The sequence below is a fragment of the Plecotus auritus genome (genome assembly GCF_963455305.1).
Source record: "Plecotus auritus genome assembly, chromosome: 10".
Lineage (NCBI taxonomy): Eukaryota > Metazoa > Chordata > Mammalia > Chiroptera > Vespertilionidae > Plecotus > Plecotus auritus.
In genome coordinates this window covers 14,873,411-14,900,022 of record NC_137785.1, presented here as the reverse complement: position 1 = coordinate 14,900,022, position 26,612 = coordinate 14,873,411, and the positions used below count along the sequence as shown (strand labels likewise).

Genomic DNA, 26,612 nt, shown 5'->3' with positions numbered 1-26,612 from the left:
GGCCCTGAAAAGTTTGTGAACCAAATCAAGAAGGGAAATGAGGTAGCGTTTTTGTGGGAGGGTGTCATTTAGAGGGGGCCATCAAGGAAGGCTTCTCGGAGGAAGCGGCCTTTGAGACGAGACCAGACAAATGGTGAAATGTTTGAGAAGAGAGGTCCAAGCTGGAGGCACAACCAAGGCAAAGGCGCAGCGGCTGAAACTGCAAGAAGGCCGTGGGTCTGGGACCCAAAGTTTCCAAGATTCCGATTCTTAAGGTTCTAGCTCGCGAGGGCCCCGTTTCCAGGCCTCGCGCACGCTGGACGTGCACGCTGGACTCATCCTCAGATTGACAGGCCCGGGAGCTCCGGGCTCCGCGAGCGGGGCCGCAATTTCCTCTGGGCCCTCGCTCCCGACTAAACTTTCCCCGGGCGGGGGGCGGGGCCGGCCTCACCTGCGGGGGGCGGAGCGCCTGGCTGCCCCGCCCCTTGGAGGACCCGCCCACGGCCCGAGACGCGGGGCACAGCTGGGAGCCGCGGGGTGTGCGCGGCTTTCGGGACGCGGCCGGGTGCAGCGCGCAGAGTGGGTCCCGGAGCCGGCCGCGCTCAGGTGGGCGCCGGGAGTGCAGGGCGAGGGCCCCGGGGGCCGCGAGGATGGAGGCGCGGGCGGTGGGTGAGGGCTGGGCCTGGCGCACCGCTGGGCCCGCGGGCCTGGCCACGGGGACCGGCCTGCGGGCCCCTGGACGCCCCGCGCCCCGCCCTGGGGCTCCGCGAGCTCTGGAGGCCCAGCTGGGGCCGCGCCCCCTCCCCCGTGCGCAGGTAAACAGGAGCGAGGGCGGGGCTTAGGAGGAGCGGGGGTGGGGGGGCCCCTAGTGACCGCTGCTGGGAAGCTGGGGTGCACGGGGCTGGGCTGGCTGGCTGGCCAGGGTTAAGTTGTGTGGCCATGACAGGGACCCCTTGCCTTCGAGCATAGGGAGAGAGCGTGTGCGTGTGTATGAGAGAGGGTGTAGGAAGCTCAGGTGTGTGTGATGGTGTTGGAAGCTCAGGTGTGTGCAGAGATGGTGTCAGGCTGTAGCTGTGGGTGTAAAGGGGAGATGAACTGTGCGTGTGGCCTTGGGAGGGCGTGGAAATCAATTCAGTGATGTGGAAATGTGGGCTACCTCGGATTGTGTGTTTGTAATGCCGTGCATGTGTGTCGCTGTGTGTATGGGAGGGAGTTGAACTGTTCATAGAATTAAGTGTGAGTGTGATCAAGAGGCTGCATGGCTGTAAAATGGGGGCGTGGCAGGGAGGTGTGCAACAGGATGGCTGTGTGGGGTGTGACTACCACTGTCAGCTGTGTGGTTATGCACACGGGCTGAGCACGTGAAGGGGAGTTTGCTGCTTGGGGGACTGTGTGAGTGTGGGAGCTGGTGTGTGTTGTGGGAACAGCCCCAGTGCTGTGTGGCTGTGCGTTCGCTGTGGCTGTTACTGTGGTCATCAGTCGGACGGTGGGTGATGCAGGCGAGGCTGTGTGTGGAGCATCCGGCTTAGCTGCCTGAGATTGTGCGTGATGATGTATAAATCAGGAAAATTGTGTGAGTACTGGTTGTGCTTGTCAAATGGCTCTCAAACTTGTGTGATTGTGTTTGACTATGTATGGGGCTTGTGTCTGAGGTGTGAGACTAAGGATGGTTGACACACACACACATATACATGTGGAAAGGGACTGACAAATGCACAGACGTATACGTTGAGGGTGATGAGAGTCTGCGGGCTATAAGACCCACAGGACTACAAGCAGCCCTTACTGCGTGTCTCAGTGTATATGAATGTGAACTTGCGAGCAGGTGCAGGAATGGCGGGGCTGCTCATGGCGGGTGGACGGTGGTTGAGTGAAGTGTGTTTGGAAACTGTGGCACTGCCTCTGATTGTCTCCACAGCCGTCTGTGGCCTGGGCACCCACTTGTGACAGCCTGAGTCTGAGTTCAGGGGCCATTTGCACACCCATGTTTGGAGCTCTGGATGTGTAGCTCTGTGTGCCACGTGCAGGAGCACAAATCCCTGGCCGGCCCGGCAAGGGGGTGGGGGTGTTGGAGAAAGTGGGGAAGATGGTGAAGGTCCGTCATCTGGGAGCGTGTGCGCAGGGAGGAGGCGCTGGGCATGCCGTGGAGACCGGCTGCTGGTGGGACTGAGTGTGGGCAAGGGCCTGTGTCATGAGCATGAGGGCAAGGAAACAGCCTGAATATGAGACGTGGGACTTGGTTATATTTTTGTGAGTGAGAGAGTTCGTTTTCTGTGTATGTTGTGTGTTGGCTTTTATATCTAAGGAAAATACACCAGTGCATTGGGTTGTATTTCTGAGGGGAGTGCATGTGTGTGTTTGCCTGAGTTAGTGTTTGTATTTTGAAAGGAAAGAGTGGATGCATGTGAGTGTGTTTATTGAGTTTTGTTTTTTAGAGGAGGAAGAGTGTGTCCAGAATGTGTTATATTTCTGAGAGGAGAATGTGTCATACTTTGTATTTCTTTTTGTTTATTTTATTTTTTAAAATATATTTTATTGATTGTTTACAGAGAGGAAGGGAGAGGGATAGAGAGTTAGAAACATCAATAAGAGCAACATCGATCAGCTGCCTCCTGCACACCCCCTACTGGGGATGTGCCCGCAACCCAGGTACATGCCCTTGACCAGAATCGAACCTGGGACCTTTCAGTCCACAGGCCGACGCTCTATCCACTGAGCCAAACCGGTCAGGGCTCTTTTTGTTTATTTTTATTTGTATTGATTTCAGAGGAAGGGAGAGAGAGCGCGAGAGAGAAACATCAATGATGAGAGAGAATCATTGATCAGCTGCCTCCTGCACATCCCCCACCAGGGATCGAGCCTGCAACCTGGGCATGTGCCCTTGACCAGAATCGAACCGTGACCTCCTGGTTTATCGGTCGACGCTCAACCACGCGGCCGGGCTGTATTTCTAAGAATCCCTGCGGAGGGTGTGTGAGAGTTGTATTTCTGAGAGGGGAGTGTGTTTGTGTGTGAGTGTGTATGTGAGGGCTCCAGAGGCACCACCAACTGTGCATTGGCTTTGTCACCCACATACAACCACACGATGTCCCACGTGTTATGATCTGGGCCTCAGACCCTCAGCTGTCACATGGCCAGTGACATCCATGGGCCACACCTGTCACATGTGTGTCCCAACACGCCTTGGGCTGGCTGGGCCTGTCTGCAGTGGAGGGCGGACCCCTGTTCTCTCAGGGTCTGTCAGCTCCTCAGGGCCCGGGAGCCCACATATGGGGTACCCCTCGCCGACCCCCATCTAGAGGCACCTCTGCTTCCAGCACCCCAGCCCCTCGGCCCTCTCCTCCTGCCCTACCTCCCAGCCCCAGCGGTCTGACTGGTTCGCAACAAAAACACCCTAAGAATGAGCTCACAGTGAGGCTGCCGCCTCCACACACCCCGCCCCACACGCCCAGCAGAGGAGGGCACCTCCCGTTCCCGGTCACACAGCCAGGAGGTCGGGGCCAGGGGACCCGGGGCCCTTGGGGTGCTGAGGGCTGGCCAGGTGAGCCGGGGCAGGTGGGAGGCCACAAAGCGGCATTGCCCTCTTTGGGTTAGTCATACGTGGGGTCTTGGAGTTGTTCTCAGCCCTGAGAACAGGCTAAGGTAGACCAGAACGTTCCCAGTTGCGGGCTGGCTGGGATGGGTGTGGACCGGGTGCTGGCGGGAAGCAGGAGGGTACGGGCTGGGAGGGGCCCTGCTGGCCCAAATGGCGTCGAGGCTGAGGGGCTGGCTGGCCTGGCCTTAGCTGTGACTCCCCAATCCTGGCTGCCCCCCCAGGAGCAGCAATGTCCGTGCAGGTGGCAGCCCCCGGAGGCGTGGGGCTGGGCCCAGAGCGCCTGAGCCCCGAGGAGCTGGTGCGGCAGACGCGACAAGTGGTGCAGGGGCTGGAGGCCCTCCGTGCAGAGCACCGGGGCCTGGCCGGCCACCTGGTGGAGGCCCTGGCAGGCCCGAGCCCGGGGGCTGGCCTGGAACTGCTGGAAGAAAAGCAGCAGGTGGTCAGCCACTCGCTGGAAGCCATCGAGCTGGGGCTGGGCGAAGCCCAGGTAGGAGGGGTCCAGCTCTGGGGGGAGACTCGGACCTGGGGGGAGGTCCGGGGAGGAGGTTCCATATATGCAGGGGGTGAAGCCTGGGGTAGGTGAGACCTAGGGGAGCCAGGTTGGGGAAGGGGGGCTCTAGACCAGAGATGGGGTACCTGGGAAGTATTGCAGGGCCCTTGAGTGTGACAAGTACCCCTGAACCTTCCATAGCACTGTGGTCCTGGGGACACTTTGGGGTACATAGGTGGGATGTGCAGTCCCTGGGCATCTTTGTGTGCCTGGGTGAAATCAGAGGGGTCCCTGGTGGCCTCTGTGCCCCCTTGGAGTCACCTGGAGGGCTCTCTGCAGAATCTGGGGGATCCTGGTCTGGGGCAGGGGGTGTCTGGCAGGGTAGGGACTGGGCCCCTGACTCTCGACCCCCTACCCCCGGCAGGTGCTGTTGGCCCTGTCGGCGCATGTGGGCGCACTGGAGGCCGAGAAGCAGCGGCTGCGAGCGCAGGCCCGGCGGCTGGCCCAGGAGAACTCGTGGCTGCGGGAGGAGCTGGAGGAGACGCAGCGGAGGCTGCGGGCCAGTGAGGAGGCCGTGGCGCAGCTGGAGGAGGAGAAGAGCCACCTGGAGTTCCTGGGGCAGCTGCGCCAGTACGACCCACCTGCAGAGAGCCAGGTGCGCGTGGGCCAGGCGGGCCACGATGTGCTAGGGGCCCCGGCCTTCCTTAGATTCCTCATGGCTCCCCATTCTCCATGGAGCCCAGTGTTCTAGGCCCTCAAAGACCCCCCCAACCCACTGGACTTCTGCTAAAGCCCTTAGCTGTTCCTGCAGATCCTCACCAAACCCTCAGGACACCCTGAGGCTCCTGACCACCACCTCCCTCACACCTGGGGTTCAGGACCCCCGTCTCTAAAACTAAAGCCCAACCCTGTGACTCCCCACTTTCCTGTCCTCTCCACAGCAGCCTGAGTCCCCCCACCGCCGAGACAGCCTGGCCTCCCTGTTCCCCAGTGAGGAGGAGGAAAGGAAAGGTGGGTGTGGGGTCCACGTGACTGGGAGCTCAGCATGGAGGACGGAAGGCTGAGCGGGGAGGGACTGCTGGAGCCCGAGGCCTCTGAGCAGGTGGGGGGTCAGGCAGGGGGTCAGGAGGATGGAGCAGGTGGCTGTGGGGGTGACTGTGTGGGTGAGGCTGGGCGCTATGAGACAGGCAGGTAGGTGCCTGTGTTCACATCCCAGGGGCCTGGGATCCCAACCTCAGAAGGCAGTGCAGGCCCCATGGTCCCAGGGGCAGCTGGACAGCAAGCCAGCTGTAGCCCTGGGGGGTGGGGGGACATGTCCCTCGTGTGAGGCTGTGAGGGGACAGGAGGCCTGCAGTGACTAGGTACCTGCCACCCCCAGGTCCTGAGGCGGTGGGGGCCGCAGCGGCGCAACAGGGGGGCTACGAGATCCCGGCCCGCCTTCGGACCCTGCACAACCTCGTGATCCAGTATGCGGGGCAGGGCCGCTACGAGGTGGCCGTGCCGCTGTGCCGCCAGGCCTTAGAGGACCTGGAGCGGAGCTCTGGCCACTGCCACCCTGACGTGGCCACCATGCTCAACATCCTGGCGCTGGTGTACCGGTGAGCCCACGCTGGCTGTGCCGGAGGGGCAGCAGGGGTGGAAGAGGGGACCCTGGGGTCGGCGTGGGGCACTGGAGTGGTGGTGGGGAGGGAGACAGAGATCTGGGAGGCCACGTGGACCCAGGCAAAGAGGAGTCAGTGAGTGTGGGTGACAGAGACCCCAACAGAGTGGGGACGATTCCTGGGGTGGCCAGTCCTCTGGAGGTGCTAGACTTAGTAGGTATGGGGAGACCTGGAAGGGACCCCCAAAGGGTGCCACTGTGCCTGGTTCAGCCCGGCCCCTGCTACCCCACCCTGGCTGACCCCTCCATCCTTGCGCTGTCCCACAGGGACCAGAACAAGTACAAGGAAGCCACAGACCTCCTCCACGACGCCCTGCAGATCCGGGAGCAGACATTGGGCCCCGAGCACCCTGCGGTGAGGGGGGCCTGTAAGGAAGGAAGGAAGGGCGGAAGGAAGGGCCGGGGCTGTGCCTTCCTACTCCTGACCTGCCTCCCCGGACCCCACAGGTGGCTGCCACCCTGAACAACCTGGCTGTGCTGTATGGAAAGCGTGGGCGGTACCGGGAGGCGGAGCCCCTGTGCCAGCGCGCCCTGGAGATCCGCGAGAAGGTCCTGCCCAGTCCTGAGGCCCCTCCCATTTGATCCTGAAATGTCAATTCTGTGGCTCTGTGACCCCAATCCTGTGAGCCCTGACCTTTTATGCCCTTCTCACTGGGTGTTGTGAGCTAACAATTTAAGCCTAGAGCACCCATTCCCAGGAGCCACCATACTTGACCTGCCCTGACCTCCATTTGACCTTGACTCCTGACCTCTCCTAACTCACCTCACATGCCCCAACCTGGTACAACCCCCTCCTTGATATAGTCATTTGAACTTGCTTCCCAAGGTCAAGGTGGTTTCTGGACCACAATGACCTCTGACCCAATGAAGCTCCAGTTTGGTGTAACTTCTGCCCAACCCCATACAATTCTCCACTTTGGTCCTGTAACCCCCAACTCGTGACCGGTTATGGCCGCTGGCATCATGCAACCTGCCAATCCCGGATGACCCCTAGGTCCTGGGCGCTGACCATCCGGACGTGGCCAAGCAGCTCAACAACCTGGCGCTGCTGTGCCAGAACCAGGGCAAGTTCGAGGAGGTGGAGCAGCACTACGCTCGAGCCCTGAGCATTTATGAGGCCCTGGGCGGGCCCCACGACCCTAACGTGGCCAAGACCAAGAGCAACCTGGTGAGGCCGCGTGCAGGGGAGGCACCCTGGCCGCGGGGGTGGGATGCAGAGGCCAGGAGCCCCCCTCTGCGAGGCTCGTGGAGAAGGGGCTCCCTGAGACTCCCAGCTGGGCCCTGACTGCCGAGACCGTGGAAGTGGCAGGAAACGCAGGTGCTGGTAGCCAGGGAACAGCCCCGGGAAAGAAGCGGGAGACTGGCCGGGAGCGGATGGCAGCATCAGGCGTTTATTGAGCTCTAGATCCCGTTAGTGTTTTCCCTGTACCATCCATTTGTTGCTTTTTGTTAATCCTCACCCGAGGATATTCTTTCCATTGATTTTTTTGTTTAGAGAGAGTGGAAAGGAGGGAGGGAGGGGGGAAGAAAGAGAAAGATCAGTGTGAGAGACACTTTGACTGGTTGCCTCCTGGGGCTAGGGATCAAATCTGCAACACAAGCACGTGCCCTTCACCGGGAACTGAACTCGGGACCTTTGGGTGCATGGACTGGCATTCTAACCACTGAGCTCACCAGCCAGGGCCAGACCACCCATTTTTCAGAGGTCCCTGGGAGGTAGGTGTTCTTGGGGCCCCCATTTTGCAGATGAGGAAACAGGCACAAAGTAGAGTAGGGAACAGGCTGAGCCAGGAAGCCCCCTGCCCTGGTCACCGAGGCAGGAAGTGGTGGGGCTGTGAGCTCTGCTGTAGGCAAGGCCTGGGTAGGAGCTCCCGGAGCCGAGATCACCCGGCCACGCCTCCCGCAGGCCTCAGCCTACCTGAAACAGAACAAGTACCAGCAAGCGGAAGAGCTATACAAAGAAATCCTCAGCACGGAGGACCTGCCCGCCCCTCTCGGTGAGCCCCCGTCCCTCCTGCCCCACACAGGGGATTCTCGGTGTCCCCACCACAATGCCCCCCATCTGTTCCCCAGGAGCCCCCAGCACAGGCAGAGCTGGTGACACAGAACAACAGGTGAGGCCGGGCTTTGCTTCGGCTCCCAGGGTGGGAGTGGGACTGGATGGGATGTGGGGACTAATGTCCCCGACGCCTTCCCAGACCCTTCGCCGGAGCAGCTCCTTCTCCAAGATCCGGGAGTCTATCCGGCGTGGAAGCGAGAAGCTGGTCTCCCGTCTCAGAGGCGAGGGGGCGGCGGGAGCAGCCGGGTGAGTGTTGGATCAGGTCAGTGAAGAGTCCTGATATCTACAGCTCCCCCCCTGTCCTGCTCAAGAACCTTCCATGGCTCCCATCTCCCCTGTGACATAGTCAAACCCGGTGCTGGAGAGGTCTTCCCTCCCGGACTCACTCGCTCCCTCTGCAGGATGAAGAGAGCTGTGTCCCTCAGCACGCTGCACGTGGGTGGTGCAAGGGCTACTGGGGCCCAGGTGAGGGGGAGACAGGGGCACCTGGTCAAGGATGGAATGGGGGGCCATGCTGACAGGCGAGGGGCCAGGGGAGGGAGGGGACAGGCTGGCGCTGGGAGCCCGGGGTGGTAGGTGGGAATGGACCAGAGGATAGAATGGATGGATGGGCTTTACTTGGGGGTCAGGTAGGGGGTGGACATGAGGTGCCGGAGAATGAGCAGTACAGCCGCTGCAGTGGACAGCTGGCAGGCAGGGCGGGGCGCTCTGGTGCAGCTGGAGCAGGTGCTGCCCTCGCCCACCCTCAGCCACCCCTTGTGCCTGTCCCCAGTTCCCCCACCGGCACCTGAGTGAGGCCTCTCGGACCCTCAGCGCCAGCACCCAGGACCTGGGCCCCCGCTAAAGTCCACAGGACACGTGCCTGCAGCTTCCGCGAGAGGGGAGTCCTCTCATCTCCCTGCCTGGAACCCCGCCCCCTGGGGACACCCCGTGTATTGGGCTGACTTCTCCTCTGCTATTAAAGGCTGTCGATCTGGCCGCCAGGAATGTCTGCTTGAGGTCTCCTTGCTGCACAGACCTTCCCGCGCCTCCCAGAGGCCCCTCCAAGCCCCTGGGACCCAGGGCCAGGTAACACTCGCAGTCGCCAGGAACTCCTTTTATGGCCCTGCCCCACCTCGCGCTACAGCTGCTGTGCAATCTGCTCGATCCTCCGCAGCGTCTCCTCGGACTCCAGCTGCTCTAGGCTAAGCAGGGACAGGCCCAGCTGATCCTCCTGGCGGGCAAGGACGGGAGGGTGAGGCCAGGGGCTGGGGGACAGTGCTGCACTTCCCTGCACGCCCCCACGAGGAGACAGCAGGGGCCTGCGGGGACTAAGGGACAGCATGCTTGAATTTGGAAACACCCGAGGGATGCAGAGCCTACTATCCCGGCAAACAACACCGGCCAGGAGGGAGGTGGTGGCCAGACAGCGGTGCCCAGGCTGGGGCTCTGCCTTCCAGGGGCTCCGCCTGCTGCTCACCCCAGTTCTCTCGCCCTTCCTCCTTGGGGCTCATGCACCTGCTCATCTACCGTGGACACACGCTGGCGTCTGTAGCCCTTGACTCCCACCAGTTCCCAGGCCAGGCGTGTGGGCGCACACAAACCACCCTTTGTCACGGGCAGGCAGGTGAGGGCGTGGGGAGGAAGCCGAGACCTTCCCGAAGCAGCTTTGTGTGGGAGGCTAAAGGGAAGCAGGGCGGGCCCCTCCAGCTCACCCTGTGGAATGGCTGTGCCATCTGCCTCAGGAAATACTTGGCCACCTGGACCCCCTCGTCTACGGTCAGGTTGAGGTTGGCGTCCGTGAGGTGCTCCTGGATCCAGCGAGGCAGCTTCCCCCGCTTGTCCGCCCGGGCAAACCGCTTTGAACAGGAGGCGGGAGAGAGAGGGAAGGTGTCAGGACCCTGGGGTGGGGGCTTGGGCTACCCTGCCCGGCCCTCCCCATCGGGACGATGATGAGGGCAACAGCCAGGTTGGGCAGGCCCCTGACCCCCACCTTGTCAGCGAAGACCATGAGGCCATAGTCCGTCTTGCCCCTGATGGCCCGACCCACACACTGGGCCGCGTGGCGCATGGCGTCGAAGGTGAGGAAGTCGTTCTCTCGGATCTGGAACTGGTCCCGCAGGTATTCCAGCCGCGCCTGTGGTGAGAGGGGCCGGGCCCTAACGCCTGTCCCTCTGCATCAGCCCCTTCCCCATGCAAATCCTGGGGGAGCACCCAGAAGAGGCCCGAACATCCTGCGACCCCAGGCGCTCTCACCTTGAGGATGCGGCTCTGCGTGTAGACGTAGGGGACGCCAAACATGATGACGGCCCGCCCGAAGTGGTGCACTGTGGGGGGCGGCAGTGAGAGGGGCTCCCCGAGACCAGCGGGAGAGAGCCACCCTCATGCAGTCCAGGAGTGGGAGGAGTGGGGGTGCTCCGAGGGCCCCACCGGCAGCCGGGGATGGAGGGAAGGGAGGCCTGGGCGTGCCCAGGCTGTGGGCGACCCCTGGGGGAGCAGAAATGGCCAGAGCTCCAGGAAGGCTGCGGGGAAGGGGAGAGCCTAGTCCACTCACCAAAGTCGATTCCCTCGGACACTTTGCCTCGAGCCACTGAGAGCAGGATGGCCCCACGGCCGTTCTCGCAGGCCTGCGGATCGGAGGCCAAGATAGGTGCGGCCCTCAGAGCTGTCCCCCGCCCTCTCCAGCCGCTTTCAGCTCCTCCCTCCCCCAGTCCCATCCGCACCTCCTGGTACTTCTCCAGGGCCACACTGGTCTCAGCCCCGTCTTGGGTCTCAATGAAGAGCAGCTTGTTCCTCTGGATGTTCTCAAGGATGCCCTGAAGGACACGGCGGGTCAGCGTGGCCGGCAGGAGAGTTACGCTCTCGGGTGTCCTTGCTAAGCTCAGCTCTGCCGGGCTTTCCGGGCTACAGACCACTTCTCCCCCGTGGAGACCCCCATGGAGGGCGGTGGCACCGCAGCCTCCTTCTTGCAGGAAACCTGTGATCCTGGCAGGGAACCGGTCCCCACACCCAACTTTTGAACCAGTGGGGCAGGCATGTGGCCCAAGATAGCCAGTCGGGACCCTCCCCGCCCAGCCGCTGACTGGAGACAAGATTTCATATGTGACACTGTAATAGAGATGTGTGGCCAGGACAGACACAGAGACAATGGGACAGGACAGAGGGTCTAGAAACATCCCCCTCACAGATGGTCACCTGTAACCCTCCGCGGGGAGGAGCAGGAGCAGCCGGATTTCCATATGGGAAAAACAGAACCTTGACCCCGGCCTCACACCACACACCAAGAGGAACCCGAGGTGCTCCCAGACTGGATGTGAAGCTAAAGCTACAGGGCTTTCTAAGGGCACAGGAGACTGCCTGCTCCCCGGGCAGGCAAGGATTTCTCAAATAGGACACAGCTGGCACTCAGGATGTGGGGCGCGGGGGCCAGCAGCCCCTCCCCCGTGTGGAAAGAGCCTGAGGACAAAACCAAGGTCTTGGCCATGAGTGGGTGAGCTCCCCACCCCCACTCCCTGTGTTCGGATTGAAGTTCACTATCTCACCTCCCGCTCAGAGCTGGGCCACGGGCGCTCGGAAGCAGAGGACGGAGCAGCCCTGCCCTCCTGCATCCTGCCGCCCCCAGTCCTGGCTCCCCTCTCCAGAATGCCCGTGACCTTGCCCACACACGCCCCAGTGCTCTCTCTGCCCGAGTTTCTGTCCCGTCTTAGTTCTCCAGAACCTTCTGCGTACAGCACAGCACCCAGCGAGAGTCTTGCCTTCTACCCAGGCCAAGCCATATGCGTGGGGGGCACAGGCATGGTGGTCACCCCAAAAAGAGCAGCAAGGAAACCAGGAACAGGGAGGCAGGGTGTGGTTCCTTCTCCTGAGGGGTAGGCCTTTGAGGGCCTAGAGCAGCGGTTCTCAACCTTCCTAATGCCGCGACCCTTTAAAACAGTTCCTCATGTTGTGGTGACCCCCAACCATAACATTATTTTCGTTGCTACTTCATAACTGTAATTTTGCTACTGTTTATGAATCGTAACGTAAATATCTGTTTTACGATGGTCTTAAGCTCTATAGTCGCGACCCACAGGTTGAGAACCGCTAGCAAGGTCGCCTAAGACCATCGGAAAACACAGATATTTACATTACGATTCATTAACAGTAGCAAAATTACAGTTATGAAGTAGCAACGAAAATAATGTTATGGTTGGGGGTCACCACAACATGAGGAACTGTATTAAAGGGTCGCGGCATTAGGAAGGTTGAGAACCACTGGCTTAGAGGCTGTAATGCTAGTTCTTAGCCTGGAGGTGGGGAAGGGCCTAGGGTACACACTATTTGTTCTTTAAACTGCTCCTGTGTGTCCTGTACTCCCTCCTGCACCTATGACACAGCCGGACGGAGCCAAGACCCAAGAAGCCAGGGGCCTTCCTGGGTGTGGGCAGCAGGGGCGGTGGGCATACCTGCTCGTACCAGGAGGCCACGGTGCTCTCCATGTACTGGTAGCTGGTGAAGAAGGCCACAATGCCATCGGGGACCACGGCAGACATCTCCAGCAGGAGGTTCCCGTAGTTCCGGATCACCGCTGTGAGGGGTCAGAGGTTGCCCCCTCCGCTGGCCCGGGTCCTCTTCCCCACTCCCTATCAGCATTCCTAACGCCTGGTCTTGAACTTGGGGCTCACAGAAGCCCCAGTGAGCCATCTGTAGGGCTGTTCACACACACATTCCACTTCTCCTTGCAGGCCGATGGGAGGAGAGCACCCCGTCCCCCAAAGTTAGGCCTGGCCTGTGACTGGCCATGGCCAATGAAAGGAGGGAAGTGGCTGTGTGCCACTCCCAGGTGGGCACTTCTGTAGACAGTGTGCCATTCACCACGATCCCCACGATCCCCCCTGTCACGTCTCATCACAGCCGTGACGTGCCCAATGGTGGAGGCTCCCAGAGGCAACACTGGGCAGGCCCCCAGCAATCCACAATGCCTGGGCCAGGGGCAAGAAGCAACCTCACTGTGAAGCCACTTTGACTTGGGAGTGTTTGTTACCACAGCAAGACAGGCCATACTGACTGCTAAACCTCCCCTCGGAACCAAACCAACCACCGCCACAGCTCCCACGGCTGCATACCAATATCTTCCCGGGTCTCGAATTTGGAGCTGATGGCCACCTGGTCGTTGCCACGGCCGATGATCTGAGGAGAGCAGGAGACGTCATGATAAGCGAAGCAGCAGCAACCACCCTGACGTGGGGTCTGGTTGCCAGTTAGTTCTGTTCTAAGCTTTTTATAGACACGGTGTCATTGAAGGAACGCTCGGCTACCCTGTTATCAGTGCTGCACAGAAAAATCACCCAAGGCGCAGAAAAGGTGAGTTGCCTGCCCAAGGTCACATGGCAAATAAACAGCAGAGACGGAACTGAACCCAAGTCTGCCCATGTTCCCAACCAGCAAGCACGCTCCAGCCAGCCCCAGCCTCCAGCCAGGCGGTTCCAGGAGAACGCTTCTCACCATGACCTTGACAGCCACTGGTGCACCCCCACTGGCCCCTCACAAAACCATGCTGCAGTGCATGGTCAGCACTGGAAAAACAATCCCCACAGCCGAGCACTCTGGGAAGTCCAGACACTTAAGTCTGCACAAACTAATGGAGTAGCAAAACCTGCCCAGCCCTGAATCCAAAGTCCTGACTGATCTCCCTTTTGACTCTTTAAAATGTTTCACTGCTGCCCAGCCGGTATGGCTCAGTAGACTGAGCATTGTCCCATGCACCAAGAGGTCACCGGTTCGATTCCCGATCAGGGCACACGCACTGGTTGTGGGCTTTGTCCCCAGTAGGGGGCATTTGGGAGGCAGCCGATCGATGTTTCTCTCTCTCTCTCTCTCTCTCTAAAAAAAAAAAATAATCCACCAAAAAAACATTTTAAAAAATAAAGTATTTCATTGCTGAAATAATCACATGACTTTGACCAGAGGATGCCGCTCAGACCCTGTGGGTCTGACACAGCACACAGCACACGCCTTGTTTCTAAAGTTGGGGAAATTCTCAGTTCTCAAACACCCCTGGCCCAAGAGCTTCAGATGAAGGACCCAGGGTTCATGTTGTGATGCCCAGTTTACAGAGGGGACGACTCAAAGCAGAAGGGTCACTTGCCAAGGTCACAGCCAGACAATGAACCAGGCAAAACCATGTTAACCAAGAGCCTGGCCCTGGGCCACATTTCACACCCATAGCTCTCTCCCCTCCACCGCCTTGGGAGATCACAGAGGAGGCATTCCCATTTTACAGATGAGAGAGCTGAGACTGGGAGAGCATGCCCACAGGGAGTGCCCAGGTCTGTCTGAACCCAGGATCTATGCCCTGAGCGTAAAGCTCTCCTGCCTGATCAGTGGAGGGAGCAGAGCAAGGAAAGACAGCCACTTGCTTCCGTCTTCCCACCCGTCACCCACCCCTCTCCCAACGTACCATGGGGCACAGGCAGACTCGGGCCAGTGTCATGGTGAAGGTTGCCATGGTGACAGGGTGGAAGTCCAGGATCTTGGGGTAGATGTCCAGTGGGGACAGCGTCTGTAGTGGGGACGACAGGAGGGATCTTAGCAGGACTGGGCAGCACCAGGAGCCCCTGAGGGGAGGGCGGGGACAGAGAAGGTCCTCACCCCAGATGTGATGATGACAGACTGGAAGCGCTCGAAGACGGGTTTGATGGCCAGCGAGGCGTCCATGCAGCTGTGGGAAGCAGACGAGGGTGGTGAAGGCCAGGCCAGGGGGGCTGAGGCCCCATCGTCCATTCATAGCCCTGCTGGGCTTAGGGCTCACCTGAAGTGCAGGATGGGGTTGGCAATGGTGGGGGTCCTGTCGTCAAAGGGCTCGATGATGATGGTGAAACCTACAGGAGGCCGGCGAGAATGCTGGGGGCCAGTGATGACCGTGTCCACTCACCAGTCCCCACCCCCATGGTGAACAGGACCAGCCACCTGCAGCCCAAGCCTAAAGCCCAGGCACCTGAGTCCAAAATACACCCCAGCCTGCCCGCCTGTGCTCAGAACCAACACCATCAGGGCGGTCCTCCTCCTCCAGCTCTTCCAGGCCACGAGGGCCCGCCCTGCCACTCAAGCCTTCCCCTCGCCTCCGTCTAACCAGCAGGAGGCTGTCGGCTCTGCTCCAAAGTCGATCTGCAATCTGACCCCCACGGCCCAGTCCTCCCTGAACCACTGTGGTCGCCTGCCCTCTCAGGGCTCACAGCTCCCACCCGTTGTGCTGGGGACACAGCAGAGACCAAGACAGCTCTGGCCCTGCCCTCTCAGGGCTCACAGTTCAGTGAGGGGGACACAGACCTGTCCCCAGACAATGACCACCCGAGCGGCAGGGCCGGGACGGGAGAGCCCAGAAGAGGAGGCCAGGCCCAGCCTGGAAGTCAGAGAGGGCTCCATGGAGAAAGGACATCCTACTAAGCCGGGATCGAAAGGAGGAGGAGGTGGTTGGGGCTGAGGAGGATGGGGAGGGTATTCCAGGTAAAAGAAAGTGAGGTGGTGCCTGGCCGCTGTGGCTCAGTGGTTGAGCGTTGATCCATGAACCAGAAGGTCATGGTTCAATTCCCAGTCAGGGTTTTGCCCCAGTAGGGGGCGTGCAGAGGCAGCTAATCCATGATTCTCTCTCACCACTGATGTTTCCATCCCTCTCTCCCTCTTCCTTCCTCTCTCTGAAATCAATAAAGAACAAACAAAAGTAGCACATATTAAGAAAGTGAGGTGTTGGCAGATGGGGAAGTGGGAAGGAGAGGAGGAAGGCAGCCGGGAGGGAAGACAGCATGGGACAGAGGAATGGACGCAGAAGGAATCTTCCAGTGGGACTTGCTTCTGATGGGCCCTGGGGTGGGGGAACGGGCTTTTGTCCTCCCCGAGGCCGGGCCCAGACGCAGGCCATTCGGCAGGCCTGACCTGGTTTCCTGGATAGAGGAGTAATCCCTGGGGATCAGACTGAGCTCTGGGCCAGTTTAACGCTGAGGAAGGGAAGGGAATGCTGACCGATAAAGGCGAGAGCCTCCGGAGCACTTCCCCTCTGGCGGCAAGCTGGAAATCTGAGCATCATCCTCAGCTCCTCCCCCCATGCTGCCCACACCCATGCTGTCCTGGCCTCCTTACCTCCCACCTCCTCCCATTTCCCCTCCCTTCCCTTCCCCTCGTCCAGCCCTGGCCAGGCCCCATCTATCCTGCCCCCAGTCCCTCGGGAAGAACATTTCTTTTTTTTTTTAAATATATTTTATTGATTTTTTACAGAGCGGAAGGGAGAGGAGGGATAGAGAGTTAGAAACATTGATGAGAGAGAAACATCGATCAGCTGCCTCCTGCACGCCCCCCACTGGGGGCGTGCCCGCAACCAAGGCACATGCCCCTGACCGGAATCGAACCCGGGACCCTTGAGTCCGCAAGCCGACGCTCTATCCACTGAGCCAAACCGGCTTTGGCTCGGGAAGAACATTTCTAAAGTGCAAATCTGCCCCTGCCCTTCCCTTGCTCAGAACCTGCCATGGCCCCCAGTGCCATGGCCCCCAACAGGAACAGAACAACCAGGTCCTGCCCTGGCCAGTGTGGCTCAGTGGATAGAGCATCAGCCTGTGGACTGATGGGTCCCGGGTTCAATTCCAGTCAGGGGCACATGCCCAGACTGTGGGCTCGATCCCTAGCCAATCAATGAATCTCTCTCATCACTGATGTTTCTATCTCTCTCTCCCTCTCCCTTCCTCTCTGAAATCAATAAAATATACACTGAGTGGCCAGATTATTATGATCTCTGAACACATAACAATCTGGCCACTCAGTGTATATCCTATATAATAAAAGGCTAATATGCAAATTGTCCCCTAGACCAGGAGTTCGACCAGCAGGCAGGCTGGCCAACCACCCATGTCCCCTCCCCCTGGCCAGGCTGGCTGGACCCCACCCATGCACGAATTCATGCACCGGGCCTCTAAAAAAAAAAAAAGAAAATTATATATATACACACACACACACACATACACACACACTGAGTGGCCAGATTATTATGTGTTCAGAGATCATAATAATCTGGCCACTCGGTGTATTTTGTTTAAAAAAGAACAACCAGGTCCTCACCACACCCTAAGTGTGAGCTGACCCCAGAGAACCTCTCTGGCCTCATCTCATACCACTGCTGCTCCCCCTCCCCCGCTTCTCCAGTCTGCAGCCGGAGGGAGCCTCTGAAAGCACAGATCTGAGCGGGAGGCTCGCTCACTCAGAACTGTCGGTGGCTTCCCAGTGCCCTCAAAGCCCAAACTCCTGAGCCCAGCTCTACAAGGTCCCGAGGGTCCAAGCCCCACAGACAAGCCTCCGGACTCCACTGGGATCCTGATTCCAGCTGCCAGGGGGCTGGCTGAGGCAGGAAGAGGCGCACTTACCCTTGGCGTAGGTGCTGACTAGGGTGGCAAAGTTAGCCAGGAGCGTGAGGGGGGAGAAGTCCGCGAGGTCTGCGATCTCCAAGGTGTGCAGGAGGGAGCGGAGGCGTTCAGCGCAGAACCTGGTGGGGAGGCCAGACAGCGTGAGGGGGAGTGGGGAGGATGGACAGGACCAGCAGCCCCTCCTCCGTTGTCAGAGCTCCTATCTCCACAGTGAGGGCAGGGACTGGGGCTGTGCGGGTCACCTCTGTGCCCGCACATTTACAGTGCACATCGGCACAGAGAAATAAGCACACACCCGAGTCACGTGGTCCCACGTCACACATGGTCACAAAATCTCACACGCAGGTTCTCGGTCAAAGTTGGAGATCCACAGCCACACCCAGAATCCCAGCCATGTGAATGCTGCTCGGCCACATGCCACACACTTATACCCAGAACCTCATCCCGTCTCAGTCACACTTGGCCACCCTGCTGACACACAGCATCAGTCCCACATGCTCACACACGCTCAGTCTCACACACGCTCAGTCTCACACGCTCAGTCTCACACAGGCTCAGTCTCACACACGCTCAGTCTCACACACGCTCACAGTCTCACACACGCTCACAGTCTCACACACGCTCACAGTCTCACACACGCTCAGTCTCACACACGCTCACAGTCTCACACACCTCACAGTCTCACACACCAGTCTCACACGCGCTCAGTCTCACACGCGCTCAGTCTCACACGCGCTCACAGTCTCACACACGCTCAGAGTCTCACACACGCTCAGTCTCACACACGCTCACAGTCTCACACACGCTCAGTCTCACACACGCTCAGTCTCACACACCTCACAGTCTCACACGCGCTCAGTCTCACACGCTCAGTCTCACACACGCTCAGTCTCACACACCTCACAGTCTCACACGCGCTCAGTCTCACACGCTCAGTCTCACACACGCTCAGTCTCACACACGCTCAGTCTCACACACGCTCAGTCTGACACACACGCTCAGTCTCACACACGCTCAGTCTCACACACGCTCGCAGTCTCACACGCACTCAGTCTCACACGCTCAGTCTCACACACGCTCAGTCTCACACACGCTCAGTCTGACACACGCTCAGTCTCACACACACTCACAGTCTCACACGCGCTCACAGTCTCACACACGCTCAGTCTCACACGCGCTCAGTCTCACACGCGCTCAGTCTCACACACGCTCAGTCTCACACAGGCTCAGTCTCACACACGCTCAGTCTCACACACACTCACAGTCTCACACACGCTCAGTCTCACACGCGCTCAGTCTCACACACGCTCAGTCTCACACAGGCTCAGTCTCACACACGCTCAGTCTCACACACACTCACAGTCTCACACGCGCTCACAGTCTCACACACGCTCAGTCTCACACACACTCACAGTCTCACACGCGCTCACAGTCTCACACACGCTCAGTCTCACACGCGCTCAGTCTCACACGCGCTCAGTCTCACACACGCTCAGTCTCACACAGGCTCAGTCTCACACACGCTCAGTCTCACACACACTCACAGTCTCACACACGCTCAGTCTCACACGCGCTCAGTCTCACACACGCTCAGTCTCACACAGGCTCAGTCTCACACACGCTCAGTCTCACACACACTCACAGTCTCACACACGCTCAGTCTCACACACGCTCAGTCTCACACGCTCAGTCTCACACACGCTCAGTCTCACACACGCTCAGTCTCACACGCGCTCAGTCTCACACACGCTCAGTCTCACACACGCTCAGTCTCACACACGCTCAGTCTCACACACGCTCAGTCTCACACACGCTCAGTCTCACACGCTCAGTCTCACACACGCTCAGTCTCACACGCGCTCAGTCTCACACGCTCAGTCTCACACACGCTCAGTCTGACACACGCTCAGTCTGACACACACTCACAGTCTCACACACGCTCAGTCTCACACACGCTCAGTCTCACACACGCTCACAGTCTCACACACGCTCAGTCTCTCACACGCTGTCACACTCATGCACACAAACACTGACGACTGGGCCTCAGGCTCTCACCCTTGGGAACAGGCAGGTCACGGAGCAGGACCGCCTGGCTCCAGAGTTTGAAACCTGCTCCTGAATGTCACTTCTTCAAGTCTGTCTTCTGCACACCCTCCCACCCCAACTCCCGGCTGGATCCGGTGTGCCCCTGGGCTCTCCATCCCAGCCCCAGCTGCTCAGGTTGGTCTCTGTCTGCAGATGGGTATCTCCCCACTAAGACTGTGAGCCCGGAGGGCAGGGGCAGGGCCAGCGCTGTCTCGGTCACCAATGTGTCCCCAGCACAAAACAGGTCCTCGGGAACAAGTGGTGGGTGCTAGGACCCCATCTCTGCCCTCACAAGCCTCCCCTCTGGGGGGAGGCAGGCCAGGCCACACCGAGGGCTGCCCCACCCCTCAGAGGCAGAGCAGCCCGGGGCCTCAGCGTCCCCAGGCCTGGCTTTGCACAATACCCCCCGCAGTGCTGGGTGACGGGCAGTGGCTTCCCCCGGGGCCACAGTGTCCTCATCTGCAGCAGGGGCACCACAGGGACTCCATGAGGCAGGGGCACTAAGTGCTTAGCTCATCATCAGTCCTAAGACAGGGCAGGCACTGCCATCACTGCTTTCTCATGAGCCACCAGACGCCTGCGTGAAAGGGGACCCCCTCCCCATTTTACAAAGGAGGAGCCTGAAGTCCAGAGAGGACTGATGACTTATCCAGAACAGCGCAGGAGAGTACAGCGAGCCCCGCCCTCCTGCCAGATCCCTTCTCTTGTCCTCAGGCTGGGGGTCGGGGGAGCAGTGAGAGGCACTGGAGGGGCCCAGGGGGCCTAGGGCCTTTCCTCCAAGCTCCCACCTGCTGGGTCGTGTCAGGACCCCCTCCTTAGGGCCTGGGGTGGAACTACCTCTGAGCTCTCCCAGGTACCCTGCTGGCTCCACCGCCCTGCCCACCCCTCTGCCAACAGTGTCTCCATCCAACGCTTCAGGTAAATTCTCTGATCAGGCCACGTGCCGCCTGCCAGGCCCCTGCCCAGCACAGGATCCTGGGACCAGCTCCGACCTTGCCCTGGGACCCGCCTGCTCACGCCCCACGCCTCACTTACATGCCTGACATTGGCTACATGGTGACCCCAGGCCACAGGTGCAGAGGACAAGGCTGCTGGCAGGGACCCGACCCCCCCGCCGGCGGGCGCACCTGAGGGGCTTGCGCTGGATGCACACGCGCTGGGCCAGGCCGCTCAGGAAGGCAGGGGGGCTCTCCTGCACCACGTGCTGCACGCGCAGCCGCCACTTGACGTACTCCAGCAGCCGCCGCAGGAAGCCCAGGAAGTGCTCGGCCGTGCGGATGGAGCCCGGCACCGCCTCTGCGGGGACAAGGGGTCAGCCGCCACCCCACGGGGAGGGGACAGGGAGCGGTCGAGGCGGGCAGCAGCTCACCCTGCAGCACCTCGTCGGGCAGCACGGGGTTGGCCAGGTGGGCGTCGGTTTCCCGGGCGACACTGGCCTCCCGCAGCCCCTCCACGAGGCGCCGGTACTCCTCACGCAGGCGCTGCTCATCCGTCTCCTTGATCCTGCAGGGACATGGGGGGGGGGGGGTGGGGGGGGTGGGAAGAGCGGCTGACACCCGAGGGGACATCGAGACAGGGCCGGTGTCCCTGGAGGCAGGGCAGGCAGGGGCCGGATGGCAGGGGCAAGGCGGGCACAGGGTCTCCTGCTGCCCGCACCCCCACCTGAGCACTGTCTTCTGCAGGGTCTCCAGGTTGCCCTGGCATCTGTCCAGGGTCCGGCGGGTGAGGTTGACACTCATGGAGTCGATGCAGACATTGTCTGGAGAGGAGGGGGAGGGGGAAGGCCCGGCTCAGGCAGGCAGACTGGGTAGCACCTGAGGGGCTGGCATCACCTCCCTGGCGCCCTCCTCACCAATGTTGTGGGCCTCGTCGAAGACCACAACGGCCTTGCGGGCCAGCTCCTTGGACACCAGGTCTGCAATCTTGGGGTCCAGGAGGTAGTGGTAGCTGTAAACCACCACGTTGGCGTGTAGGATCTGGGGGTGGGGGGTGGGTGGGGAGGGTTACACCAAGCCTGCCTGCCACTCCTAATCCCTGAACCATGCTACCTCCCACCCACCCCCACTACCACGTCACTTCCTCACAGGCCCACAGAGGCGAGGCGAGGACAGGCCAGGCACAAAAATAAGCAAGTTGACAGAGACAGACAGAGGCAGAGACCCATAGAGAGATACAGGCAGACATACAGACACAGGCAGTCAAATGGGCAGGCAGCCTGCAATCCTCACCCATGCCCTCTGCCCACCCCCTGCCAGTCTCCTCACCGAGTACCGGGCAAGGAAGTATGGGCACCAGCCCTGGCGCCGCCCCATAGCCTTCAGGTCATCCAGGTTGTAGATGCCAGCAGGGAGGGGCACCTGGCGCCCATGAATGTCAAATTCCTGGGGCAGGGCGAGAGGGTGCCTGGGGGTCAGAGAGGTGGGCTGTCACAGGCTGCTGCCCGCCCTCCCTTAGCCCTGTCCTGGCAGGCACCTCGTAAAAGCGGCAGTGAGGCAGGCTGGGGTCCCGCTGGTACTGCGCCCGCACGTAGGAGGCTGTGAGGCTGTGGCATTTTCCATCGACATCCTTCCCGAAGCGCAGGGGTGTTACCTGGGGAGCAGGGCGGGGTGTGCACCTCAGCACTGACACAGGCTGAAAAGCCCGACCTCTCCTGGAACCTGGGGCTCTACACCTCACCCCTGGGTGGGATGGGAAGCTGTTCTCTCTGGGGTGGAGCTCGGGGATTTTTGGAAAACTCAAACCTCAACCTGTTTCAATAATAAACAGTTAAGACACTTGGGAACTTACCGCAGGGGTGAAAGAATGGCAAAACTGTTACTCTTAAGCTATTACTTTTGAAACATTAAGCCCTATATACAATGGACTATTATTCAGCCTCGAAAAAGGAAACATTGTGACAATGTGGGTGGACCTTCAGGGCATTATGCTAAGGGAAATAAGTCACTCAGAGAAAGACAAGTTACAAATGACCTCACTTATGTAGAGAATCTAAAAAGAAACAAGAAACAACCAAGCTCATAGACAGAGAAGAGATTGGTGGTTGCCAGAGGTGGGGTTGGGATGGGTGAAATGGGTGAAAGGGGTCAGAAGGTACAAACTCCCAGTTAAAGAAAGAAGTCCTGAGGACGTACAGCACGTGACTATAGTTAATACTATATTGCATACTTGAAAGTTGCTAAGAGAATAGATCTTAAAAGTTCACATCACACACAAAAGTAACTATGTAAGGTGACGGGTATTAACTGGACTTATTGAGTAATCATTTCGAGATGTATACAAATATCAAATCATTATGTTGTACACCCAAAACGAGTATGTCAATTCAACCTGACAAACAAACACACACACACACCACTCAGCCTTGAAGATTCCTTAGTGTGCAGATTAAGGGTAACTGCTCCATCTTCTAAAGTGCAAACAACCCGGACCTTGGCAGGTCTTAGAATCAGAAGAGGGTCTGATCACACAGCCTGACAAACTGCCTTGCCCCCGCCCGGTTCTGTGCCCTCCGAGGCTCTGCTGGTGGCAGCGTCACAGCCCAGGGCTGCCTTTGCCCAACACAAAACCTTTTCCTTCACCAACAGGAAGGCTCTGAGGCTGCCGACCCTTCCCTCCCGCTTTCCCATTTCATCAGCCGCCAAGGCCTGTGCTGCTGTCTCACTATCCTCCATCATCTATAGTATTTCTGACATATTCTTACAAATAATTTTACAGAATATCTATTCCACGAGTTACACGTAAAGTGCTGAGAACAATTTCTGGTGGAGTGAGCCCTGTGCCTTTATAACATAATTAAATAAAAACTAATATTCTATGTGTCATATATCTATTAATATCATGAAACTTTCTAATATTCTTCTAGCTCTTTGTACATGCTAAGGACTATACATACATCATCTCACCTAATCTTATCAACTGTATGAAGCAGGTACTTATTTATACTTATTTAACAGAAAGGAAAACTGAGGCCCAGACTCCAGAAATCACCTACACAAAAGTACACAATTGCCCAGCCGGTGTGGCTCAGTGGTTGCGCATCGACCCATGAACCAGGAGGTCACAGTTCAATTCCCTGTTAGGGCATATGCCCAGGTTGTGGGCTCAATCCCCAGTGTGGGCATGCAGGAAGCAGCTGATCTTGATGTCTCTCTCTCTCTTTCCCTTCCTCTCTGAATTCAATAAAAATATATTTTAAAAAAATTTACACAACTAATGCTTCAGAGCCAGGAACCCAGGCCTGCTGGACTCCAGGAAGTGCCTTTGTAACCTCTCCTAGGCTGGGGGGAAAGTGGGAAGGCTCCCCGAAAGAAGTGTGCTTGCCTTGGCCACGAGCAATGAGTTGACTTTGAAAAGTGAGAAGAGAATTCTGTATGTGGCCCCTGCCGATCTCCCCGAGAAAACTCCTAGTGGATGAAGTTTCCTCATCCACTGGGGGTCAGAGAGGTGGGCTGTCACAGGTTGCTGCCCGTGAAGTTTCCTCATGCCACTGGGGGTCAGAGAGGTGGGCTGTCACAGGCTGCTGCGCTCACCTCAGGATGAATGCACAGGTTCTTCCGAGAGCTCAGCGCCAGCCCCAAGAACGGCAGCTTCTCACCCTCCTGCTTCTCATAGAAGTTGAGCAACTTCCGAAGCTCTTCAATCACCTGTGCCAGCCCAGGAGGCAGAAGACTTGGCCTCCCTGAAAGCACAAGCCCTCACCCAGCCAGGCCCTAGCCCCTTCCCCAACTTCCCAAACACCCACCCCCCAGCGGTGATGGCAACCACGGGTGGCGGGGGCGGGGGGGGGGACCAGTGAGGCCCAGGAAACGTGGGGGAGCACGAAGATTGGCCCCAGCTCACCTTCTCAATCTCAGGCACTGTCCTTGAGCAATAGATGAGTTTAGTCACCTCCAGCGGATACGCCTGCCAACGACAGTGGGCTCAGCCCTGGCCCCTTCCCCCTTCCCCCCTCCACAGGCCCAAAGGGTCACTTACCCGCTGATATGCCATGATCAGGGCCAACAGGGACACTGTCTTCCCAGTTCCTGAGGGCATCTCCAGAACTCCATGACCCTGCATGTTGGGAGTGAGAGGAACAAGACACAGGCTCTCAGAACTTCGGGGGCACAAACTATGGGAACACCCCCTCCCCACTAATACCACCATCTTGGAACAGCCGGACAACACAGCAATTGAAAGTCTGGGCCCCGGGAGCAGTGGATTTGACCCCACTTCTGCCACCTCTTTGTTGAGGGGTCTTTGGCAAGTGCCTTCACCTCTCTGGCCTCAGCAGCCTCATCTCTAAAATGGGCCTAATAAGCTCTAATGAGAAACTGCGGGTTAAACACTTAGCATAGTATCTGAATATAGTGAGCCCCCTTTTCTTTTATTTTTTTAAATACGTTTTTATTGATTTTAGAGAGAGAGGACAGTACAGGGAGAAACATCAGTGAGAGAAACATGGATGGGCTGCTTCCTGCACGCCCCCTACTGGGGACCCAGCCGCAACCAGGATGTGCCCTGACTCGGAATCGAACCAGGGCATGAGAGGGGGCTCAACCAGCTGAGCCACAGGGCTAGGGAGAGCCCTTTTTCTTTTAATTTAGCAAACCCTTCCAGCACTTACTGTGCGCCTGGCAGTATTTCTTTTCTTTTCTTTCTTTTTTTTTTTTCTGGCAGTATTTCTAAGTGTCTTACATCAGGGTTTGCCATCTTGGGCTCTATTGACATTTGGGGATGGAATAATACGTGGTCGTGGAGGGCTGCCCTGCGCACTGTAAGATGTTTATCAGCATCTATGGGCTCTACCTACCAGATGCCAGCAGCACCCCCACTCCACCCATATGCCACCCAGAAATGTCTCCAGACATGGCCGCATGTCCTCTGGGGGTCAAAACCATCCCCAGTTGAGAACCGCTCCCTGACTTAGCGAATTAACCCCTGTAACCCTCCCACGGCCCTCTGAGGTAGGCGGTGTTGCTACGCCCATTTCGCGGAGGTGAAAACTACGGAACAGGGAGGTTAGGTGATTCACCCAAAGGCACACAGCTGTGCACCCGGGATCCCAACTCAGGTAGCCGACCCCAACGTCTACAAATTCCTCACCACGGAGCAGCTCCGCCTCCGATAGGCGTCAGCTGCTGCTGCTATAACTAGTGTTACTTTGGGTGAGAGGTTTGGGAGCGCAGGCTATTCACCAAGGACCTCGGATTTCCGCCTAGACCTCCTGCGGCCCCGTGGGCAGCCCATCTGTCGGGCGGGCGGGGGCGGGCGGCGGCGGGCCCCACGCACCTTGGCGTCGAGCGTGCGCTTGAGCTCCAGCATGTAGGAGAACTGCTCCGGGTAGATGTAATCGTACGGGAAGTAGACCAGCAGCCCGTCCACGTTGAGCCTGGCGGCGGGGCTGTCCGGTCAGTTCCGCGTCCCCTCAGACCCCTCCGGCCCCTCTACTCCCCAGTCGGCGGGCCGAGAGAGGTTACCTGCCGGGCCCGGCCCGTCGGGCCCCCCCGGACGTACCCCAGTCCCTAGGAGCCTCCGGGTCCCCTCGGCATCGCCTCGCTGCCCATCCCCGTTACCGCACCGTAGGTCCCCGAGTCTATCCCCACCTCACCCCCTCAGTCACCCCTCGCCCCGCAGCGGCCCCGAGCGCGCCCACCAATCCCCCCATCTTCCAGGACCCCGCTCCCGCAAGGGAGCCGCAAACCCCGGCCCCCTCTCACTTCATGGCGCCGGTCGCGGCTGGAAGCGGCGTCAACCCGCCTCCCTCATGAATATTCAGTGAGGCAGGATCCGTGGGGCGTCCTCGAGGCGCCGCTCCACCTTCCTCACAACGCCATTGGTAGATCCCGCCCGTCACTCCGCTGGGGTGGAGCCAATCGGGATAATGCGCGTGCGCACGGCAATGCGAGGGCGGGCTCCCGAGAGAGGCCCTCGTCGCTGAGGATCGCCGAAGACCAAGAACAAAACAGGAAAGGAAGAGAACCGAGAGAATCGATCCCATTCATTAGGATTTGGTTTTCCCGCTTCTGCCCAGATTATCTGAGGAGCGAAGAGAGTCTATGGGAAATGACAGGAAAATTGGGGACGCCTTCGGGGCCCACGAGTTAGGAATGGCTTCACCGTACCAGACAAACATGCACTTATAAAATACCTGCTGTGCACTGTCAAATTACAGCGGAAAGGTTTGGGAGAGGTGGGGGAAATAAGAGATCAACCGAAGGACTTGTATGCATGCATATAAGAATAACCAACGGATGCAAAACATTGGGGGGTGAGGGCATATATGGGAGTGGGGTGGGGGGGGCAATGGTAAGATATGTACACATATAATACCTTAATAAAAAAAATACCTGCTGTGTTCTAAACTTCTCTAGGATAAATAACTCCCCTCATTTATT

The 26,612-nt window shown here is 58.8% G+C and overlaps 2 protein-coding genes across 5 annotated transcripts; one reads left to right on the top strand and one right to left on the bottom strand.

Annotated features, from left to right (window-relative positions):
* Window positions 1–485: 485 nt before the first annotated feature.
* KLC3 (kinesin light chain 3) lies at window positions 486–8,774 on the top strand. 2 transcript variants are annotated; one of them, XM_080643678.1, is made up of 13 exons: window positions 486–585; window positions 3,796–4,061; window positions 4,489–4,719; window positions 5,006–5,075; window positions 5,443–5,662; window positions 5,992–6,079; window positions 6,172–6,273; window positions 6,719–6,892; window positions 7,631–7,721; window positions 7,798–7,838; window positions 7,923–8,029; window positions 8,185–8,248; window positions 8,556–8,774. In XM_080643678.1, the coding sequence occupies exons 2-13, from the start codon at window positions 3,804–3,806 to the stop codon at window positions 8,625–8,627; spliced, it is 1,518 nt and encodes a 505-aa protein (XP_080499804.1). In that variant the 5' UTR covers window positions 486–585; window positions 3,796–3,803; the 3' UTR covers window positions 8,628–8,774. The 2 variants fall into 2 exon arrangements, 1 of the variants encoding a protein (XP_080499804.1); XR_013959158.1 differs by having other exon boundaries at window positions 489–585; window positions 7,923–8,045; window positions 8,556–8,768.
* Window positions 7,097–25,994, bottom strand: ERCC2 (ERCC excision repair 2, TFIIH core complex helicase subunit). 3 transcript variants are annotated; one of them, XM_080643675.1, is made up of 23 exons: window positions 25,935–25,994; window positions 25,507–25,606; window positions 24,211–24,288; window positions 24,076–24,138; window positions 23,766–23,879; window positions 21,709–21,825; window positions 21,501–21,617; window positions 21,089–21,212; window positions 20,899–20,995; window positions 20,606–20,739; window positions 20,364–20,532; window positions 17,152–17,270; window positions 14,553–14,622; window positions 14,393–14,462; window positions 14,202–14,303; window positions 12,868–12,931; window positions 12,208–12,329; window positions 10,486–10,578; window positions 10,317–10,389; window positions 10,019–10,089; window positions 9,756–9,899; window positions 9,478–9,621; window positions 7,097–8,996 (listed from the first exon to the last, which is right to left on the bottom strand). In XM_080643675.1, the coding sequence occupies exons 1-23, from the start codon at window positions 25,937–25,939 to the stop codon at window positions 8,904–8,906; spliced, it is 2,283 nt and encodes a 760-aa protein (XP_080499801.1). In that variant the 5' UTR covers window positions 25,940–25,994; the 3' UTR covers window positions 7,097–8,903. The 3 variants fall into 3 exon arrangements, with proteins under 3 accessions (XP_080499801.1, XP_080499802.1, XP_080499803.1); XM_080643676.1 differs by lacking the exon at window positions 25,935–25,994 and adding an exon at window positions 25,695–25,817; XM_080643677.1 differs by lacking the exon at window positions 25,935–25,994 and adding an exon at window positions 25,732–25,805.
* Between the last annotated feature and the right edge of the window lie 618 nt (window positions 25,995–26,612).